At 39.8% G+C, this 24,239-nt stretch overlaps 1 protein-coding gene across 8 annotated transcripts in view; it reads left to right on the plus strand.

Annotated features, from left to right (window-relative positions):
- The window catches only part of LOC130929769 (receptor-type tyrosine-protein phosphatase mu-like), a 468,571-nt gene that overhangs the window by 274,351 nt on the left and 169,981 nt on the right, over positions 1–24,239 (plus strand). For all 8 annotated transcript variants that reach the window (XM_057857249.1, XM_057857247.1, XM_057857248.1 and 5 more), the window contains exons 12-14: positions 11,292–11,565; positions 17,497–17,533; positions 19,003–19,077. In XM_057857249.1, the coding sequence (XP_057713232.1) occupies positions 11,292–11,565; positions 17,497–17,533; positions 19,003–19,077 (386 nt within the window). The remainder of the gene's footprint in view (positions 1–11,291; positions 11,566–17,496; positions 17,534–19,002; positions 19,078–24,239) is intronic.

Genomic DNA, 24,239 nt, shown 5'->3' on the forward strand with positions numbered 1-24,239 from the left:
GCCCAGTAAGAATTTATCGAACACAACCAGCTATTGCTGTGCACATGCAGTTGTGTGTTGTCAGCTTAGTTATCATAGTAGCGGAGGAAATTTTAAACCGAACTAAATTACAGTACAGGTAGTCCCCGGCTTACGAACAAGTTCCGTTCCTGCGCTGGCGATGTGACCCGGATTTCCGCGTAAGTCGGAATGAACCCTTCAAATACCTCAAAACACCCTCTAAATAAATAATTTTAAAAAAACCTATCCAAAAACATGTATTATACATCATTGTCCTGTACTGTCCTCGCTAAGACGTTGGAGCTAAGTCCTAGCTAGACTGTGAGCTAAGCCCCGACATAACGAAGTCAGACGTCCGTGTGGTTTGCCGACTTTATTCAGCTGCTCATGACATCCACAGTTGCAGAATGAAACTAAAATAAAATGAAATTAAAACGGTCTCATCTTCAATAACAGCAAGTCAAATTTGCGTTGACAAGTAGCTGCTGATACGGCAATAAGAAACGATTAGCATGCATCAGTTAGCATCCACACATTATCAAAAACAATCACATAAACTTGCCCCAAGTATTCAACCACAATAGCGTACCGCATGCGACACGTCAATTTTGCTCGTTAACTCATTCACTCCCAACTATTTTCACCGGAGCAAGGCCCTTCTCTCCCGGCCGTTTTACTGGATCTTGACTGATTTTGCAAGGCCCACAGAAAAATGTTTTCTATTGCTATATAAACATGGAACCCACCAAAAGAAAGATTAGACTCTCATCTTTCAGCAGTAAAAAAGTTAGTTCATATATTTTTCCATTCTTTAGAAATCAGCATTAGAAAATAGCGTAGTGTCCGAGCAATTTTCCCATTTCTGATGAAAAAAGAGAAATTGAGCTTTTTGTAAAAGCATACATTTCAAACATAACTTTGACTTTAACACAGCTATTTTTCGCTTGTTTTCGTTCTACAAAATCACATAAACAACAAGTCAAATAGAGCTTTTGATCGCAAAGTAACAATTTATTTACTCATAACTAAACTATTGAACTGTTGAACCATTTGCGCACATAACAACGGGGAAGGCTCTCGGCTGCTCCCGGTTGAATGAGGCGGCTCCCAGTAATCTGATGAGTCCGGATCAAGATCGGTCTCACTTTTTTCATCATCTTCATCCTTGGTTTCAACCTCAGGCTCAGGAGTAACGCAACGTGAGCTCCGCAAAACGCGTGTGGAACCTGACGCTGTTGTGGTCGTCACCGTCTGTCTCATCAAGATAGATTTTTTTTAATCCTTCTTTGACGATGGTTTTGTTTTCTTTTCAAAACACTCCTCCAGTGTCATTTGCCTTTTTTTCCCCCTGATCGTTCTCCAAATTTTTGTCACGTGTCTTCACAAGATCCCTCCAACTTCCGTTTCCTGACTATTTTTCTTCACTTCCTTTCTTGGCCCGAGATGAGTTCTGACAAAATGCGCTACTGCTCTCCAGCGGCCGGTTTTATTGCTTTAAAATGAGTTTTGAGCATTGTGCGTTGCAGTTTAAGTGCATCAAAACCTATAGACGCCTCTTGTCAAAAAAAAAAAAAAGACGTATAAATACGTTTTGGGGACACTGAAACAATTAAAAATAGAACACATTTATACGTTTTTGGGAGCAAATGAGCTAATATTCATGACATTAGCAATTGTTACTAGGCGGGTCAAGCTCGCGTTTGTATCAATGCTAAATGCATGTACAAACTGTTTCAACAATCTATCCCTTACCACCATATGCCCTGTCTTTTATTATATAGTATATCCTCTGTTTGTCTTACATCTCTGACCATTCTTGGGGGTAATTTACATTGCTATTTTTGTGTACCGATCGCAAATGCTACTGAGTGACAGCCAACGAACAGTTTTAATTTTTTCATTTATAACAAATCTTAATTCTATAATTTATTTACACTTTCCCCTTACTAAAGTTGTTTTTTTTACAACAGAAAAGGTAACAACAGTGGCAGTCAGATACCATTTTAATGTTTTTCCAGTTCATTCATTGTCAGACAGAAGCAGCACGGCCAAGCGGCATGCTAAAAAATAAGTCAAAATATCAAAATGGCTTACCTCTTCGTCCTTTGTAGGACCATGGCCCCCAACAAAATGTTTACTGCATATGAAGGTGATGGCTTCACCTTGCTGGCGTTAAACTGGTCTTTTAGACGTCCGCACAAGTTGATCCATTTTTCAGTTTTCCTCTTTTTTTTTGGCTGAGTTTTTGGCTTCTGGAAACGTGTGAAGAAAACATCCCTCATAAATATGTCGTAATGTCTAGAGTCGTTTCTACACGTTCCATAGCAGCAGTGTTTACTTGGCATGTTCTTTTTGAATGATTACCGGCAGAAAAAAAGAGGATTAAAAAAAAAAAAAAAGTAATAACATGAGTTGTATGCGAGGGCGTGTCTATGTTGACCCACTTCCGCATTACGATGACGACATCACGGTCTAAAAATAGCATTCGTGCGGTATGCTATTGAAAATGCACAATAAACAGTAGAAAAGGGGTTATATACAGTCTTCACCTCTGGATGCTTCACAAGTAACAAATGTGCACGCAGGCTGCCACCTCTGTTACTCGGCTGACGGCTGCTCTGTGTGTTCGTGTGGGGTGGGGGGCGCGCGTCTGTAAATGCGATCGGTTCCTGTTCTACGCCTCCAATTTTCATTTGTGTTTTGTACTTTTTTCTGGGATTGATGTGAAATGGGTCTTGAATTGTATTCATTACGGTCTTAAAAAAACGTCTTTACGAGTCTTAAATTTGGCTTGTTGAAACCTGCAGCCACATGTATGTACAGTATATGGCGGAAAACACAGACAAGGGTGAAAAAGCAGTTTCTGCTCTTGCACCCCTCCTTAAAATAAACTGCTGTATTTTAAGCCAAAAGAAATGTTGCGTTTGATAGAACAATATGTCTATATGCTGCCATAGCAGATTCATGGCGCATTAAGTCCCCGAATTTTTTTTAAATTTGTCAGTTTTACCCTGGAAACCCCGTCGCGCAACCGCTTTTGTTTCAACCTAGCCATAAAAAGAAGGTAAGTAATCATATTTATTACTCGAAATGGCTGACATTTTTAGCTTAGAATCATTAATTGATGTCTAATATTTTGTTAAAAAAAAAAAAACTACTTTAAAAAAAATTATTCACTCGCATATTTTAAAATTTTAAACAAATTACGTCACAATGAAAAAATTGCCGTTTTTAAAAAAAGTCACGGATATCTACCTCATAATTATTGCTTATTGTATTTTCGTTACTGTTGCATTTCCCCCAATATTTTGGGGAAATATTAAAAATAAAAAAAATAAACGTTTAAAAGGGTAAATATATGAAAAAGAACATCTCGACCACTCCTTGATGTTTGCGATTTCTGCATCGTGACCCTTGTTATATTAATATGTTTCACTCATAAAATAACCACAAAATCCGGCTGTGGCCATTCACATCTGTGTCTTGACACTCGGTGATACATGCTACAAAGAGTTTTTGAATCCAAACAAGGTAAGTACACGATAATATCTCGTTAAAATTGCAGTGTCTTTAATTCTGCTCTCACGTGTTCTCATCTCCAGTTAGGGTTTTGCTGTTTATATATTTATTTATTTTTTAAATGCCCTCCTGTTCAAAAATTTTCTTCCCCCAGAAAATTGAGATTTTAAGCTTTCCAATGATGTATCACACACGCATATCGGACAATTTTGAAATTTGGCCAAATTGGGGGTCTCAGAGCGGAACTATACTTTGGCAGTCTGTCCAAGTAAAGCCAATGGGGAATACTGCATAGTAAAAGAACAAAATTTGATTGGATAAAAGTATCTAGAAGAGGTTGCACAGCTATTGAAATTAACTTAATAAGCTGTGAGAAATAGATTGATACATTTCCATCTGCATCTGCAGTAAATTAAAATTAGGGTTGGGAATCTCTGTCATGAAGCCGATTCGATATGTATCTAGATACACAGGTTACGATTCGATTAAAAAACGATACCTTCTTAAGGCCGAGCGCTTCGATACGATTCGATACAGTTTAAGAACAACACGGTTCGATACAGAGTGAAAACGATACGATAGTAAACATTTGTTGTGTGTGTTCGCACAGTATTTTAAACATATAAAAAAAGATTAGGAATTAAATTAAACAACAAAATTTCATACGAATGTTATGTTTTATTTTTTTATGAAAAATAAAGCGTACTATATGACCGTCATTTTGTTGGATGGGATTGATATTAAGATAAAACTCCAGTGACAGACAACAAGAAAGTGCAGTAATTTAATTAATGTATTTCCTGGTGTTTTGAACACAATGGGTAAGTAATTTAAGTGCAAACTTTCAACGTAAACATCTTACAAGCAAAAAATATTATATGCAGCAGCTCTAGAAAAAAACAATTAAACCTGCTGGTGTTATCATAAATAAATAATAAATTATGTAGGGCTGTCAAAATTATCGCGTTAATGCGCGGTAATTAATTTTTTAAATTAATCACGTTAAAATATTTGACGCAATTAACGCACATGTCCCGCTCAGAGAGTATTCTGCCTTTTGGTAAGTTTTACAGCAAGGTTTTTTGTGCTGTATAACAGCGAACTCTTGTGGTCGCTTTGCGACATGGTTTATTGCTTTCTTGCCAGTTCCATATGGCTGCACGACGTCTCGGGCTGACGCCTACGTTGTAATGTTGTGCTTATATGATCCTTGGACAAGACTTGTCCGTAAGTATGATTGTTGTAAAGAATGTACATATTATGTTAGTAAGCGAAATGTTATATTTTTTGTATGAGACGCTTTTTGTTTATGTTTAGTGAACCTGTATAGCGTGCTAAGCTAACGTTGTTGCTAATGCAATGCTTGTGTACTTTTTTTTTTGTAGTTTCACTACGGTCTAAAGAGGACAGTGGTTTGAGGCCATTTTATTAATAAATCAGATGAAAAAGGAAGAAGTCTGATTATTAAGGCGTCGTTCACTAGCTGTCTAGCTTTGGAAAAAGTAGACGCTTCGGAGTGAGGACAGCATAGACAGATTTAAATGACGGTAGAGTGAAATGCCCACTACAGTCCTTGTCGTATGTTGAATGTATATATCCATCTTGTGTCTTATCTTTCCATTCCAACAAATTATTTTACAGAATATATATATAATTTACAGAAAAACATGGCATATTTTATAGATGGTTTGAATTGCGATTAATTGCGATTAATTACGATTAATTAATTTTTAAGCTGTAATTAACTCGATTAAAATTTTTAATCGTTTGACAGCCCTAAAATTATGATATAATTACCACTGGTACAACTGGGGAAATAATAACATTGCATTTTAGACAAGACAGGTCTATAATCATTACTTTAACCTTATACACAGCAAAGTCATTCACTTATGCCTGTGCTTCCACATTTTTTTTTATTCCTCATCACTGTCTATATCTTTTATGAAGGGCAGATTTTGAGGAAGATCAGCTGATCCACATGTTCATGTTTAAGTAGACTGCGTTTCGTGGAAACAATATGCCGCCCTTTCCACCATTGTAGTTGTTTATTTTTCAGGGTTAAAAACTCACGATCTCCATACCGCTTCACACTTCACACTCTTTCCCATGCGAACAGATCTGGATGCCTTCGTCACTTCAAAGTCCGACTTTTGTTTTCCTGGGTGCGTTGAAAATCAAACGCTGCACGTCGCTGGCGTGGTGCGCAAACTGTCCATTGTTTTAGAATGTTGCTTCGTTGCCACTACTAGTTTCGTTTTGGGCTGTGAAGAAAACGCTATGGAGCGTGCGTTACAGTGGTTTTGTTAGCTCTCGCGTTGTTATGACACGCCCGTGACGATCGGGTAATGACGGCGACTACTAGCGGTTCTGGCGAAATGAATGGGAAGTTGAGGCAACCACGACGGCGGTCACATTCTAAGTGCGCTGTGTGGTGAATGACTCAAGCGCAGCATGTGAAGTAAAAGCTTAATTATTATCATATTAAGCAATGCATTGAACTAGGCATTAGAAGCCGATTTGCTCGCTATAGCCGAATTCTATCTCTATTATCGGTTCATTGAATATTTAATGGCTAATCACTGTCGAATGGTAACTTTACTATTGATACAGCTGTATCTCTCACATGTAAAACCGGATATCCGGTCATATCGGTTTATCGTTCTCAAGCTTAATTAAAATATTGTGACGTTCAACACCCATATTGTGTCATTTTCTAATATGGAGCTCTCGTAGGCAATGTTTTTTTTTTTTAACCTACTTCAGTTTTTTTTCCCATGCATTTACCAATGCTATATGTTTAGTTTTTTTTCCTCCTCAAATTTGAATATTGCATGGATAATCACAACAGTCGTAAATAGAATGACGGATATTTTCCTCAGCTTTGCGTTATTGACTTTCAAGTGAAAATGTCAAGCATTCCCGTTTCCTCTTTGCCTACATCCCTTGTGCTCTTGTACATCAACTGGGTCACCAATGCGCTCCCACTGTGCGTCTGACAGAGACCACTTTGTCCTGAAAGGAGACTCACTCATCTTGTGAACGTGCCGGTTTAGCATGCGCGTTACGTCCTGCTGCGAGATCGGCAAGCTGCTGATTGACGAAGAGTCTACTTTCTGTTGTCGCTGACGTTTTTGTCATGGTCTCCTCCAAACTTGGTGTTGTCAAAAGATTGCCGAACACTGAAAATATTACTAATTCTAATTGACGGCTCCACTTGCACACAGTGTAAAGTATGAAATGCTGCCTTGAAGCTTAAAATATGTGAACCTTCTTCCTTGATTTAGAAATATGGGTGAATCATTGTTTTTCTGAGTGTGAATTCCGTAATGTTTCATATTTATTTCATTTGTATTTTAGCTTCTCCCAGAATTTAGTTTGCTTCGAAATAGAAGCAACAGGGATAACAGGAAAAATTCTGTTTGAAGCAAACCGATAGCACATGCAAGCTAAGGTACACTCCAACGGTCAGGTGCACACATACACCACCGATGATCAATTGTTCTCCGCGGTTGGTGCAGAGATGATGAAGTGCACCTTGGCGTGTATGGCATGGACTCTTTAACCTGACACTTCATCACAAAGGCCCTTGCTCGCACTGTTATTTGCAAAGCTCATTTTGCAAAAATTGGCCAGATACCAGAGTACTGTCAAAGTATATCACATCCCTGGATTTCACCTTAAACTGTCTACTTCAAAAGGAAATGTTGAACTTCTTGTTCAATTCTGTGCACGGATTATTGAGACTTTTGTAAGTGATAAATGATGAACATGCTCTCACCTTGTTTTAATTTCTAAAGTAATTATCCAACTTTGCATTCGCCAGCAGAGCTAAAAACACTGCAATTTAGTGACTATCTGTCATGCCTTCTTCCAACTAGAACTTATTGAGACCAATTGCCTTGTCATACTCTGTCACAGTACATCAAACCCCTGGTATTTGCATAATCGCTGCTTCAAAGTAAAAATGCAAACATGGATTCTTGAGACTATTGCAGGTCTCCTAACAATAGACTTGTCCACCAAATTTTGTGTCAGCTGGTGGAACAAGTTGACGCAAAATTAGGTAACTTTTCAACCTATAGACCTATAACAACTGAAGGAGATGGTACGGTACTCGTAGGCACCGTATAACTGTTTGATTATATTACGTGTGTTAGAGTAATGCAATCAGGGAAAAGTATAATTTCCCATATTTACTGTAGGATTGTTTGTATTACTCTAACACACTTAATATAAAATGAATAGCACTTATAGTTTAATAAAAAGAAGCAGAATATAGGGCATAAAAGATGCACAACGCCATCTTATCACAGAAGCCCAACGTGTGCGTCATGAGCAAGATTGACGCACCAACTCTTGCAATCAGTTCTCCCGGGCACTCCAGGAAAAACAGCAGGGCGTTCTGTCCTAAAACAAGTAACATCGGAGAACGCCCGATATCCAACTGATAACACAACTGACAAGACTCCAAGAGCCCCTTTTGACACTGAGGAGGCAGAATCCACATCCCTGTTGCCCGGATAACAGTAATTCCCAAATCCTCCTGTCCAATCCACAAAAAGACAATAATCCCAAACACACCCTTCTTCTTCCTTCTTCACACCCTCTTCCTTTAGAGCTTTAAAAGACTGAACATTTAGATTACAACTGTCGCTTCTCGGGGACATTTCGATGTATCCGTTGCTTTGCTGACCGTGGATCCAGCATTGCCTCTCCGTCGTCTGTTTTTGCCTTGTTTTTGACAATTGTCGACGAATAAACTGTCAACCTGTTTTCGGGGAGCCTTCTTTAAACCGTTCAAAATGGAGTCAGTACAAAGGGTTAACACCGGAGTGGACGCGCGGGGTTTGGCCTCACCGGCCGACTTGCTGGAGCGGCGCCAACGGCACACCTTCTGGTTCGGCTGTCACTGTTCCGGCGGCTTGGCCGGGAGGCCGAATTCCTTCACAACCTATAAAATATTTTCGTTACATTTGTGATAATATGTCGACTGACAACTACTTGAATGACACCTTTTATATCTTCAGGGGGTCTGTATCGCTTTCACTGGCACTAATTAACTTTGAGGAGGGTGTCAGGAACAATGCCACACAAAAAAAAAAACCTAAAAATGGTCTGACTGCTTTACGGCATACGTTACTTCCCCCTTTTCCCCATTCATTATAAAGACAGAAGTTGATGGGAACGTTTTCGCACAAATGCTGCAAAGATGGCAGAGCAACAAGAGACAAAAAGTTTTGTCTGAGGAGGGAAAAAGAGGCTACCAGGATATACAGAATAAACATTGGCCCGGTGTTTCGCCTCGCCACACTAAGCCACACAGTTGCTAACTGTCATATGCTGTTGTTTAGCCACAACTGGATTCGTTACCTTATTACTATTCGTCCTCCACATAGCCACTGGAAACAGAAATGTTGTTTAATCCATCTGGCGGCGACCGGGAGATTGATTTTTTGATTTGTTGATGATTTTACAACACTGTTCGGGTGTGCGCTGGTCCACATGGAAAATGCAGTCTTTCTTAAGGCAAACACTACTGCTTTTGTCCACCGGCGCCGCTGAAATCGACCAAACTGAAAAGTTGCAAAGTGTTGCTTTAAGCTGGAAGTGTTGACGCTTACCTAGCACTTTGCACACAGTTTTCATTCTCAAAATTATTATCCAGCTTTGACTAGGGTGACCATATTTTGAATTTGAAAAAAGAGGACACTCAGCCAGGTCTCAAGATACATGAATTTTACTCGAAGTTCACTCAAAGATGCCTATATTACTTTAATATATTTAAAGTGTGCCCCCTCACTCGGGGTGGAAAAATGCAGTTTGAAATAATAATAGTAATAATAATATATATAGAATGCAGACCCATGGAAATGTAGTCCAGTCAATACACATACACACAGTAGGGTATGTGCCAATTAAACATTTTTATAAATTACTATCACGACAATTGTCCTTGACGAATTGTTATTCCTATTCAATTGATATTCTCACTCAATTTTCTAGATTGCACACAAACAATAACCGAAATAAACTGACAAACTATTCAACCAGCATGTTTCCAAACGTAGCAGTTCAAAACGTTTCCCATAATGCCTAGCGTGGTTCAGCTTACTGATAGCAAGCTGAGGCAAAAATCAAACTTTGCTATAAAAGTTTACAATCATCGGCAGCGCAACGAAGCGACACCAAACGGGATTTTACAGTCAAAGCTCCGACAGAAGTCAACAGTTGCCATTATATACGTATTTATTAGAGATGCCGATCGATCGGGTCCGATCACGTCATTTTCAAAGTATCGGAATCGGCAAAAAAATATCGGCCATGCCTTTTTTTTAATATATATATATATTTTAATTAAATCGTTTTCTTATTGTATTTAAAGTTCCAGACATAATATATTACACTCATCCAGAGTCTTTAGTTTAGGCTTAATGTAGGGTTATCAAATATATCTCAATAACGGCGGCAATTAATTTATTAAAAAATGTGTCACGTTAAAATATTGAACGCTATTAAAATACACGTTCGCGATCCTCTCACTCATTGTTGTGCTCAAGCTGTAATGACACAGTTTTACCTTTATAGAGAGATAAAAGGCAGCACAACATGAGTAGAGAGAACTTTGGCAGCCTTTGAAGCCTTTCTGCAATGGGCTAATACCTTGCAATCCCTCTCCCTATGATTAGATAGATCATGGGAAGCAATGTGGGGAAGCAAGGTGGTAATAGAGCTTTGTCTCTACACCGTAAGTTATTTCCCAAAGCAGAGAAGATATATCCATTGATAGCACGACGCACAGTCATGGTTTTACATCCCATCATGGTTCTACTCCCATCATGCATTGGGGCATGCCTGCAGTATCATTTACTGAAAGCTCAACAAATACACTAGATGGCAATATTTACTCACAATACACAAAGTCACAAGTCTTTCTATCCGGGGATCCCTCTCACAGAAAGAATGTTCATAATGTAAATGCCATCTTGAGGATTTATTGTCATAATAAACAAATACAGTACTTATGTACTGTATTTTTAATGTATATATTCGTCCGAGTTTTATTCATTTTTTTCTTAATGCATTGCCAAAATGTATATGATCGGGAAAAAATATCAGGAATGATTGGTATTGAATCGGGAGCAAAAAAAAGCAATCGGATCGGGAAATATCGGGATTGGCAGATACTCAAACTAAAACGATCGGGATCGGATCGGGAGCAAAAAAAAACATGATCAGAACAACCCTAGTAATTATCGTAAAAAACTACGCAGGCATTGTGGCCAAATCATCAACCCAGTAGATGGCGGTAATGCCTCATGATGGGGGTAAACTGCCAACAAAAACAAGAAAAACTACTCCTTCCCTCCCTACTGTTAGGAGCCATGTCATCGCAGGCAGGCACTGCCATCCAGCGGCCGGAGGGATTCTCTTCAAATTGGTCCCGTGAAAATTCATAAAAACCGGACATTTTACCGGAATTTATATGACCCGCCCGGACAACGAGGATACTACGTGAAAGTAGGACTTGTCTGGGCAAAAGAGGACGTTTGGTTACCCTAGCTTTGACGGCATTAATTTAGAGTTGTGTCAGTATTAGTTCTCTTACAGTCCAAAAATAGAAGCTTCAAACCAAAATGGCTTAACCAAAGTTTCATTATCAATTCATGCATGGTCCTTGTTATTATTTTGTGTCCCACAAATGTTGTAATTTGTAGAAACTGGTTTCCAGGGCTACCCCTATAGTTTCATGTTTCATTGTTTTTTTCCAGTGCCTACCAGGTGGTGGTGGAGGAGGAGCGTCCAAGACGTGCGCGAGGCACGGCCGAGATCCTGCGCTGCTACCCGGTGCCCATCCACTTCCAGAACGCGACACAATTCAACTCCCAGTACTACTTTGCCGCCCAGTTCCCCGGCGGCGGCATCCATGCGCCGCAGCCCTTTACTGTGGGTGACAACAAGACCTACAGTGGATACTGGAATGCACCGCTTTTGCCCCAGAAGAGCTACAGCGTCTATTACCAGGCTGTCAGCACTGCAAACGGGGTGAGATGTGACAAAACAAGCACTTAGCAGTAACCACAATGCACAAGAAACACAGCTGTCTACAGAATATAGGCATGCACAATCAAAAACCATGGTACATGTTAAAAGCAGATGCAGAGGGTCACACCTGTTGGTTCAAATGCAGAAACATACTAAAGCAGGGGTGCCAAATGTACGGCCCACGGGCCGGAAGTGGCCCGCCAGGGGGTACAATCCAGCCCGTGGGTTTGATCTGCCTGACGGGCATGTTGTAGCTTATTCGTACTGTGCATACAAAACCACATGTTTTTATTTTGACATTGACACAGTAATTGTGATTTTTTTTTGTGATCAAATGCATGCGCTACTGCACTTGGCTCACTTTCATAACCGCAGTTACATTTCATTCGTCCCCTTCCAGTCAAAATCAGTTGGGAGTCTAGCTCTGTCAATGGCAGCCAATGGGTTAACCCTTGAACACCTAAGCCTATTTTGGCCGAATTTGCATGCATTTGATGTTGCCTTTATATTTCAAAGAAAAAATTGTTCACAATGGCCAAGTTGGGTCCCTTTTTTAAGGACACCTTGAACTTCATGTCCAAACTGTTGTTTTCTTCACTGACCAATTACAATCCACATTTTGGACCCAAAAAGCCAAAAAAATCCCAAAATATTTTTTCAAAATTTGTAATGTTGATGTCCCATTGACAACCAAACATAGTCGACCAAACGTTTTGAAGCTTGATAATATTTATTCTACTTGTTAGGATAAACATTCAATAGAAAAAAATAAGATTGAATAGTTTTATGTTTGACAATTCAACACAAACAGCAAGTATGGTCATAGGCGTTTTTGGCCTTTACACATACTATGGTCAAAAAGGGTTATATACAGTGCAAAATAGTGAGAGAAAAAAAATATATATCATCTAACACAAAAAGGGTTTAGAGGATATCTCTTTGTGAAGTTAGGTATTATACCCATCACCTTATCTAAAGTATATAGTACATGCAACCAAGCTTCTCGAACACTCATCTTTATAAAATTTGAAAAAGATTATAGTGAAGAAAAAATATATATAACATTGAAAAAAGTTTTTTCAAAAATATTGACAAGTAGTTCAATTCAAATTTCCCCAAGAGAGTCTGGCATACGACCAACTAAAGTTTTTTTTTTTTTTTTGCGAACTCAATAAAGCTTCTGCATGAACACTCATCCCAGGAAAACAACAACAAATACGGCTCATCTTCTTCCTTGAGTTAATGAAATAATGCATTAGCTTGCGCTAAATTTAGTTTTAGATTCGTTCTGCACGTTTCAAAGTCGCTCGCTCAAACTGGCTGTTGCTTGCTTCAGCATGCCTCCTTTTCCTTAGTTGGCGCCTCGCTCGGAAATTTATTAAAAATGTCCACATTCGGTTCGCCCTTCTTGACATCACAAAACGGCTCTTGGGATATATGTAGTCTTTTGTGCTGTTTTCGGTTTTGAAAAAGGACAAGAAATGGTGGAAATATGGAGATAGATACATGGTCCATGCAGCGTTTTAATGCATATTTATGAGTGCAATAAAACTATAAAACTCAAATGACATTATCTCCCGTTTTTCTTGGTCGATTGACTTCAAATAAAAACTGGTGTGTACATCAACTTCCGTACTTTCAAACGAGACCAACCAGCAGCACGTGGGTGACGTAATTACAGCGTGATGAAGCTTCAAAGACGACATGCGTAAACGCGTCGCTGCCGACACGTTCGGTGTTAAAGGGTTAACAAGGAAGGGACCCAAAAACACCCCAAAACCAACAGGAAGTTACGCCAAATCAACAAGAAGTGACTTGAAAATTCCCTAAAATCAACAGTAAGCAGCCTGGAAATGCCCGAGAAATCAACAGGAAATGATGCAAAATTTACAAGTGATTCGTAACCATATCAATTTTGCATCACTTCCATGTAGTTTAACTCACAGCCTGCAATTGACAATAATAGATGTCCAGTTCACTTATACTGGAAGGACTGGCTGTGAATGCTCATCTTCCAGTGCTATTGATGGGATTTCCAATCGGGATTTTTGAGATTCGATACCTATATTTTTAGACTATTGAAAATAATTGGGGAAAATGCTACTAGTAAATGACATCAGCATCATAAGGAGAAAGCAGTGAACAGGAAGGAGTTATGGGAACAGAAAAAAAGAGCGCAACAGACAGAAGAGAAGCACAAACAACAACAAGAAATACATTGAACGCATACACTAATTATGAATATGTTGGTGCTATTGTTAGCTTGTTGTATTTCCGGTTGACACCATGTGGGGGGCCTGATGACCAAGGAGAAAAAGGAGGGAGGGAGGGTCTGAGAGACATAGGATCAGGAGGGGTGAAGTGTACACAAATCAGCCTTGTGAGGTGTAGAACCCGGTATTTATTTGAATCGCTTGTGAGTGTGGATAAGTTGGCATCCTATTCTCTGCTGCCTGACTGCTATGCCTGACACCGACAGTTGCACTTTGGTTTCTGAAGTAGTATCATGCCTAGCAGTACTTCTCGATTATTTTGTTACACCCCACCCAGGAAGAAGAAACATTTCGCTGGAAGTAGTACAATATAAAGTTTGCACATATTATTGCCTTTTCCGTGAATTTCAATTGGGAAATATGATTTGAAGTGTGTTGAGTTACTATCATGTTGACAGAACAAGAGGCATCCAGACATACTGCATCATGCTCATATGGAGCAACTTTCTGCTTTATTGCCAAATTCCAGGTTCTCATTTGAGGTGTCGCGGTGGCCCTAAAGTGTCGCAGGTATTGAAACGTGGTGGCAGGCCACCCTACCGATCGTACAGGTCACAGGCCCCCGCGTCTTCGAGTGGAGCTACATGACCCTTGCTCCCTTTCCTCCTCGCTTGCCGCTCGATAGCAATTTGCAGAGCGCTCCAGCCACTGCAGCTGAATGAGAATGTGCCGTCAGTGGCCTCCTTGAGCAGCGGCAGCACGTCCGTTCCGGGAGGGCAGCGGTAATAACGTGTGAGGCCTGGACTGAATTCAATTAGCCAGTTGGCACTCCAGAATAGAACACATACTCAGACTTTTCCTGTGTGATTCAGTAGGCGTAGAAGTCAGGATATACTATAAAATGGTGAATATGTATTTTAGCAGTCCCAGACTGAACCCTTAGTAGCGTCCACAGCAAACTCCCTGACACACATTTCAGAAATTAACCATAGACTTCGGAATATATTGACGGGACGCGGGGCCAATTAATAGGGGGCCTATCTCCGTCAAAGCTGACTGAGTGGAAACACAGACAAAGAGCTTTTTACGTTGAAAATTCTTGTGACTAAATGCTTAAATCTCTGAATTCTTTATAGATATGGAGTAAAACAGCGGGCAGTTAGCATTAATTTTATGTAAATTAGTCGAATGTGCTGCTAGTCTTTAAGCCACTGTGGCGCCACCTTTTCACCACAAAGAGCTTTTTACGTTGAAAATTCTTGTGAATAAATGCTTAAATCCCAGAATTCTTTATAGATATGGACATAAAACAGTTTCTATTCTTTGTTAAAAGGACAAAGAACCAGGCAGTTAGCATTTATTTTACGTAAATGTCGAATGTGCTGCTAGTCTTTAAGCCACTGTGGGGGCCGCCTTATCACCACAAAGAGCTTTTTACGTTGAAAAGTCTTGTGAATAAATGCTTAAATCCCTGGATTCTTCATAGATATGGAGTAAAACAGTCTTGATTCTTGGTTAAAAGCAAAAAATACGGGCAGTTAGCATTTATTTTAAGTAAATGTCGAATATGCTGCTCGTCTTTAAGCCACTGTGGGGGCCGCCTTATCACCACAAAGAGCTTCTTTTGACTAAATGCTTAAATCCCTTAATTCTTTATAGATATGGAGTAAAACCATCTCGATTCTTGGTTAAAAGCAAAAAAAAAAAAAAAAAAAAAAAAAAAAACGGGCAGTTAGCATTAATTTTATGTATACATGTCAAATGTGCTGCTAGTCTTTGAGCCACTGTGGCACCGCCTTATCACCACAAAGAGCTTTTTACGTTGAAAATTCATGTGAATAAATGCTTAAATCCCTGAATTCTTTATAAATATGGAGTAAAACAGTCTTGATTCTTGGTTAAAAACAAAACCAAAAAAAACGGGCAGTTAGCATTAATTTTCCGTAAAAATGTTGAATGTGCTGCTAGTTTTTAAGCCACTGTGGCGACGCCTTATCACCACAAAGAGCTTTTTACGTTGAAAATTCTTGTGAATAAATACTTAAATCCCTAAATTCGTTATAGATATTGAGTAAATCAGTCTCGATTCTTGGTTAAAAGCAAAAAAAACAAAACAAAACAAAAAAAAAAAACTGGCAGTTAGCATTAATTTTACCTAAATATGTCGAATGCGCTGCTTGTCTGTAAGCCACTGTGATGCCACCTTATCACCACAAAGAGCTTTTTACATTGAAAATTCTTGTGGATAAAAGCTTAAATCCCTGAATTCTTATAAATATGGAGTAAAACAGTCTCGATTCTTGGTTAAAAGCAAAAAAAACGGGCAGTTAGCATGAATTTTACGTAAATATGTCGGATGTGCTGCTAGTCTTTAAGCCACTGTGGCGCTGCCTTATCACCACAAGAAGCTTTTTACGCTGAAAATTCTTGTGAATAAATGCTTAAATTCCTCATTCTTTATAGAAATGGACGTAAAACAGTCTCGATTCTTGGTTAAAAGCAATAAAAACGGACAGTTAGCATTTATTTTACGTAAATATTGTGAATTATGACGCCAATGTTGTAGCGGTTAATTTCTTCCCATTGATTTTTTTTTTTTTCACGTTTCAAATTGCACGCATGGTACGAATCCTCGAACAAATCACTCCTGAGACAATGCTTCCTGTTTGTTAATGGTACAGCTTTCGTACTTTTTCAACCTAAATCCGGCGTTGGATCGCTGCATGTGTTTGAGAATAACTGCGACCGACTTCGACCGACTGAAGCGGAGTGTGGGACGGCCCCCTACTTGAAGGCGTGGCGCAGAGTCTGGGAAATGTTTCCCGTCAACATCATTATGAAGTCAATGAATTAATATAAGACTGGGTGGACATGCATTTTTAAAAAAATTTCAAACACCCATGGTTGAAATTGAACATGAAGGTGCTAATTGTGATTTGAAGGAACCTTATGCAAATATCAGTGTTCTGACTTGGGAATTTGCCCCAAACTAACCCTGATTGGAAACATATATCGTCGGTGTCCATTCAATCCTGCTTAAGTCCCCAAAACAAGCTTCATCAATCAATGCCAAACTGGTTGTTCCTTCTAATCAAAGCGGGACACATGAAAAACTCCCAAGGAATAATCTATGAATATTAACAGCCACTTTGCGTAGTCCATGGTGGGGATCCACACATTAGGAAATCGTGAAAGCCTTTAATTATTGGAGAGCCAAACTCAAATAATTGCTTTAATATTCTTTGTAAAGACGGGATGCTTTGCACTTTGCTTTTAGAGTGCCCAGTGAGAGTTTTCCCTCATCATAGGCCAAGCTCGGCAAACAAGCGAGCTCAGGGACACATGCATGTCTTTTGTGTTACTCACAGCAACCTTGTTCCTGCCTTTGTCCTCTAGTCTTTTCAGCGCTCAAGTGTTCAACATACTTGTCTCCTTCTCTCTTTGAGAGGAAAAGTTTATAAAAGGGCGAAACTAGTAGCCAGTTATAAATTGAGGCACAAGGCCTGCCACGGAGTTCGAATGCACTTCAGTGTCACCACGTCTTAACTGCACCATGGGTCATTATAGTATGTTTTTGCAGTTATTGATCAAGACGTGTGACCTTATGCACTGTTTCATCATCAAGTGTAAAGTGGGGTACACACGTAACCCACTCAAACTGCTTGTTGACCTTGCAATAACTCTTTCCCGTCTTCCCTCATTTTTGTTTTTTTCTCAGGAGACCAAAATCGACTGTGTCCGAGTCGCCACCAAAGGTAGGATATGTTATAGGATCCGCTATAGCTTGAGTGTTGTTGCATGGAACAAATTAAGACATTATTCTAATAAAGACACTTGGGCTGTAGGTGTTGAACTACATTTTTTTTCATTATTTTTTATTTGAAGACTCAACTTCTGTTATTTGAGCCTCCTAAAGACAAAGTTGTTCCAGTTAGCTGAAGTTGGTCACTTTTCAAATCCCCACATTCAGATGCCTTCCTGGCCCAAGGAGAGTCTGAAATTGTGAATCATGGAGGAATGATGTGCAATCATGTACTGTAGCAAACCTGCAGTTTATGTGGATTGTAACTAGGGCTGTCAAAATTATCGCGCTAACGGGCGGTAATTTTTTTTTTTTAATTAATCACGTTAAAATATTTGACGCATTTAACGCACATGCCTCGCTCAAACAGATTAAGATGACAGCAGTGTCATGTCCGCTTGTTACTTGTGTTTTTTGGTGTTTTGACGCCCTCTGCTGGCGCTTGGGTATGACTGATTTTATGAGTTTCAGCACCATGAGCACTGTGTAATTATTGACATCAACAATGGCGAGCTACTAGATTATTTTTTGATTGAAAATTTTGCAAATTTTATTTATATGAAAACATTAAGAGGGGTTTTAATATAAAATTTCTATAACTTGTACTAAAATTTATCTTTTAAGAACTACAGGTCTTTCTATCCATGGATCGCTTTAACAGAATGTTAATAATGTTAATGCCATCTTATTGATTTTTTGTTATAATAATAAAATACAGTACTTATGTACAGTAAGTTGAATGTATAGATCCGTCTTGTGTCTTTCCATTCCAACAATAATTTACAGAAAAATATGGCATATTTTATAGATGGTTTGAATTGCGATTAATTACGATTAATTAATTTTTAAACTGTGATTAACTCGATTAAAAATTTGAATCGTTTGACAGCCCTAATTGTTACATGAGTTACAAGCTCTGACTGTGTGTCAGACCATGAGGGTATCTGTTCGTGATTTGATGTGTGATTTGAGTGGGGCCAGTGAGCGAGTCTGATTTTGACCATTTGATTTTAATGAGTTACCTGTTGTCAATGCTAAATAAATCACGAGAATGTCTATTCCTCAATTTTGAGCGACTATCATTGCGGAGTGGTACACTTGACCTGTTAGTTCAAACTCTATTGAATTGGATGGGCACCATAACTTTCCGAACTTATTGGGACAAATCTCTGATTCATGAATCATGAATGGAAGAAACCAAACATGCTTTGAAGAACAACATCAAACTACCGCAAGTGTACGTGTAAGGGTGGAAGCACTCCACGTTTGCTACCTATAGATTTCATGGCCCTAATACTTATGTTCATTTTATGTACTAATATTGGCAAACAACAGTGAGTCAGTGTGGCTTCTCTCTTTGTGTGTATGTCTCTTTACTTGCTGCATGGCATCGTGGATCTACTCACCTTATGTGGCGCTCAGCTGCCATCCTAGTGACTCAGCTCACCACGCCGTACCTCCGCATTGCCCCAGCGGCCGGCGATCACCAGCTGACAGGTTAGAATCACCATATCCTCCTCCACCTACTCTCAAACTCTTAACTCATTCACTCCTAGCCATTTTCACCGGCCGTTTTACTGGATTTTGACTGATTTTGCAAGGCCCACAGAAAAATCTGTTCTATTGGTATATAAACATGGGACCCACCAAAAGAAAGATTAGACTCTCTTCTTTCAGCAGGAAAAAAGTTAGTTCATATCTTTTTCCATTCTTTAGAAATCAGCATTAGAAAATAGCTTAGTTTGAGCAATTTTCCAATTTCTGATGAAAAAACAAAGAAATTGAGCTTTTTGTGAAAGAATACATTTCAAACATAACTTTGACTTTAACACAGTGATTTTTTTTTTTGCCTTAGTTACATCCCAAACATCTAAATAAAGTTTTCCTTTTACAAAATAACATAAAGAAAAAGACAAATAGAGCTTTTGATAGCAAAGTAACAATTTATTTACACATAACTGAGAGATGACGCTGTTGTGGCCGCGACATCCGGGTAAACGTTTCACTCATCGCCGCCTGTCTCATAAAGATTGATTTTTTTTGAGTCTCTGCGGGGTCTGCTCAACGGCATCGTCCGCTGCACTGGTGGTCCTGGTCGTTCTGGTTGGTTGTCCAGCGCCTGGCATCCCGGGTGTCCTCTAGGTTGTTCTGCCCGGTCGTCTTCCGCCTGAACTCCGGCCGTGCGGCCCGGCCGTTCGTTGCCATTGAGTTGGGTTGCGGGTCTTAACAAATGCGCTACTGCCCTCCAGTGTCCAGTTTTATTGCTTTAAAATGGATTTTCAGCTTTGTGCTTTGGAGCTAAATTGAATCTGAACCCAGAAATGTCTCTTGTAAAAAAATAAATAAATAATAAAAAAGCGTAAAAGACGAACAAATACATCTTTGGGACACTGAAACAATTAAAAATAGAACGTGTTTATACGTTTTTGGGAGCAAATGAGCACAGTTGGGCACATATGCACAGGAGGTCATTTTTGATGAAATTCAGCCCCCCCAAAACGGTTTTGCTTTGGGAGTAAAAAATTTAGAATAAACAAATGAAAATTGTCAAATTTCCATATAAAAAAAATCTGTCTCAAAATCTCACACCATTAAAACACTTTTACCAAATGAGAATTTTTTTAAATCTACAAAAAATATCTTATTCTATTTTGTGAATGTCAATAGGTGGATTCACTGGTTACTTGTATCGTTTGTCATCTGTTAGAAGAGCTTTTCATTGTGTTGACATTGATTCTGTTATCGATACATTACCTAAGATTGGACCCTACACCATAGCCTGATGTACGCCTCCTAAAAAATCTTGACTACGGATCACGTCAACGCGTCGTGGCGTGAACGTCAAAGTACTGTCATTGGTCCGCCCAGAATGTTGGGTCCAGTACAACAACACCGTTATTTTCTGTGTCGCCTACGCCTAAGCATTTTTATTAACAACATTTTTTTATCAATATTGATTAGCGGGAGCAACAAATAGACTCCTTCCAACTCCGTTGCCATTGCTGTCTATGATCAGAGGAAAACTAGAGGAACAGACCAGAGTCCCCCAAAACCTTACAAAAACAAAGCCACACCCCTCTTGTGGCTTGTCTTTAAATTACAGAGAAAAGCATTCTCTTCATATAAAACTTCAAAAGATCAAGGGTCTACACGTACGTCCGCCGTGAACAGAATGCAGAAGCATATATCAGGCCTTTGTCATTTCAAAATGTGTTTGTCTTATTTCAGTTTTAATCGACGAAATCACATACAAATTCGACTAGTTTTAGTCGACAGTTCAAAATGTTTTCGTCTTTTGAATTTAAAAAAAAGTTTTAGTCCAAAAATAAACAATTTCGAATGAACATAGACAGACAAGCCCATATTGTAGCGTCTACAAGGACAATGTCAACTTCGTGTCGATAATACACACTAAACCGGTAAAGCAGAACATTGTTTTCAATTCAACCCACCTAGAAGTCTTGAACTGTATGTAAAAGCAAGTTGATGCTAATGCTAACGCGAATGCTATGCGAGTGACAGTGTATCACAAAAGCACCGGTAAAAGCGCTCTATGAATAAAATGTATTAAAAGTGAGTACACCCCTCGCATTTGTGCAGATATTTAAGTATATATATTTTTATGTTTTTTCATGGGACAACACTGACAAAATGACACTTGACACAATGAAAAGTAGTCTGTGTGCAGCTTATATAATAGTTGATTTATTTTCCCCTCAAAATAACTCAAAATATAACCATTAATATCTAAACCCCTGGCAACAAAAGTGAGTACACCCCTTAGAAACTACATCCCTAAATGTCCAAATTGAGTACTGCTTGTCATTTTCCCTCCAAAATGTCATGTGACTCATTACTGTTACTAGGTCCAGGTGTGCAGCGGGAGCAGGTGTGTTAAAAGTTGTTGTGCAGCTCTCACACTCTCTCGTACTGGTCACTTAGAGTTCCAACATTGTACCACAATGTCCAAATTGAGTACTGCTTGTCATTTTCCCTCCAAAATGTCATGTGACTCATTACTGTTACTAGGTCCAGGTGTGCAGAGGGAGCAGGTGTGTTAAAAGTTGTTGTGCAGCTCTCACACTCTCTCGTACTGGTCACTTAGAGTTCCAACATTGTACCACATGGCAAAGAGCTCTGTGAGTATCTTAAAAGACGTATTGTTGCGCTACATGAAGATGGCCAAGGCTACAAGATTGCAAACACCCTGAAACTGAGCTGCAGCACACTGGCTAAGATCATTCAGCGTTTTAAAAGAGCAGGGTCCACTCAGAACAGGCCTCGGGTTGGTCGTCCAAAGAATCTGAGCGCACGTGCTGAGCGTCACATCCAGATGCTTTCTTTGAAAGATTGTCGCAGGAGTGCTGTCAGGATTTCTGCAGAGATTGAAGAGGTGGGGGGTCAGCCTGTTAGTGCTCAGACCATACGCTGCACTCTACATCAAATTGGTGTGCATGGCTGTCACCCCAGGAGGAAGCCTCTTCTGAAGACGATACACAACAAAGTCCGCTCACAGTTTGCTGAAGATATGTCAACACAGCACATGGATTACTGGAACTTGTCCTATGGTCTGATGAGACGAAGATTAATTTGTTTGGTTCCGATGGTCTCAAGCATGTGCGGCGGTGACCAGGTGAGAAGTACAAAGATAAGTGTGTCATACCTACAGTCAAGCATAGTGGTGGGAATGTCATGGTCTGGGTCTGCATGAGTGCTGCAGGTGTTGGAGAGTTACATTCCATTGAGGGAAACATGAACTCCCAACATGTACTGTGAAATACTACAGCAGAGCATGATCCCCTCCCTCCAGAAACTGGGTCGCAGGCCAGTGTTCCAGCATGGCAATGACCCCAAACACACCTCCAAGATGACCACTGCTTTACTGAATAGGCTGAGGGTAAAGGTGATGGACTGGCCAAGCATGTCTCCAGATTTGAACCCAATAGAACATCTTTGGGGGATCCTGAAGCGGAAGGTGGAGGTGCGCAAAGACTCAAATATCCGGCTGCTCCGCAACGTCATCATGGAGGAGTTTAAGAGCATTCTAGTGGCAACCTGTGAAGCTCTGGTCAACTCCATGCTCAGGAGAGTAAAGGCAGTTCTGGATAATAGTGGTGGCCACACAAAATATTGACAGTTGACATGTTGTATGTTAATATTGACAATTTTCACTAAGGGGTGTACTCACTTTTGTTGCCAGGGGATTAGATATTAATGGCTATATTTTGAGGGGAAAATAAATTAACTCGATCATATAAACTGCGCACAGACTACTTGTCATTGAGTCAAAGTGTCATTTTGTCAGTGTTGTCCCATGAAAAGATATACTTAAATATCTGCAGAAATGCGAGGGGTGTACTCACTTTTGTGATACTGTACATTTACTGTGTGATAATCATTCAGCACAGACCTTTAAAGGGTAAAGCAACATTGCCTATTCTCTAGCCAAGATCTTACCAGGTGTTTCCAAAGAAGCAAGATGGAGCGCAGCCTAGCTTGAAACACATCCTATACTGCAGTGAGGAGAGTGAGGAAGAGGCGCGGTACATTTCACATGAGTGACACGACCCAAACACTGCTACGATGACATACAGTGGGGCAAATAAGTATTTAGTCAACCACTAATTGCGCAAGTTCTCCCACTTGAAAAGATTAGAGAGGCCTGTAATTGTCAACATGGGTAAAGCTCAACCATTAGAGACAGAATGTGGGGAAAAAAACAGAAAATCACATTGTTTGATTTTTAAAGAATGTATTTGCAAATCAAGGTGGAAAATAAGTATTTGGTCAATACCAAAAGTTCATCTCAATACTTTGTTAAGTACACTTTGTTGGCAATAAGGGAGGCCAAACATTTTCTGTAACTCTTCACAAGCTTTTCACATGCTGTTGCTGGTATTTTGGCCCATTCCTCCATGCAGATCTCCTCTAGAGCAGTAATGTTTTGGGGCTGTTGTTGGGCAACACGGACTTTCAACTCCCTCCACAGATTTTCTATGGGGTTGAGATCTGGAGACTGGCTAGGCCACTCCAGGACCTTGAAATGCTTCTTACGAAGCCACTCCTTTGTTGCCCTGGCTGTGTGTTTGGGATCACTGTCATGCTGAAAGACACAACCACGTCTCATCTTCAATGCCCTTGCTGATGGAAGGAGATTTTCACTCAAAATCTCTCGATACATGGCCCCATTCATTCTTTCCTTTACACAGATCAGTCGTCCTGGTCCCTTTGCAGAAAAACAGCCCCAAAGCATGATGTTTCCACCCCCATGCTTCACAGTGGGTATGGTGTTCTTCGGATGCAATTCACTATTCTCCAAACACGAGAACCTGTGTTTCTACCAAAAAGTTCTATTTTGGTTTTATCTGACCATAACACATTCTCCCAGTCCTCTTCTGGCTCATCTAAATGCTCCCTAACAAACCGCAGATGGGCCTGGACGTGTACTTTCTTCAGAAGGGGGACACGTCTGGCAGTGCAAGATTTGAGTCCCTGGCGGTGCATTGTGTTACTGATAGTAGCCTTTGTTACTGTGGTCCCAGCTCTCTGTAGGTCATTCACTAGGTGAGTGTGGTTCTGGGATTTTTGCTTACCATTCTTGTTATCATTTTGATGCCACGGGGTGAGATTTTGGAGCCCCAGATCGAGGGAGATTATCA

Source organism: Corythoichthys intestinalis, chromosome 14 (genome assembly GCF_030265065.1).
Source record: "Corythoichthys intestinalis isolate RoL2023-P3 chromosome 14, ASM3026506v1, whole genome shotgun sequence".
NCBI classification, from domain to species: domain Eukaryota; kingdom Metazoa; phylum Chordata; class Actinopteri; order Syngnathiformes; family Syngnathidae; genus Corythoichthys; species Corythoichthys intestinalis.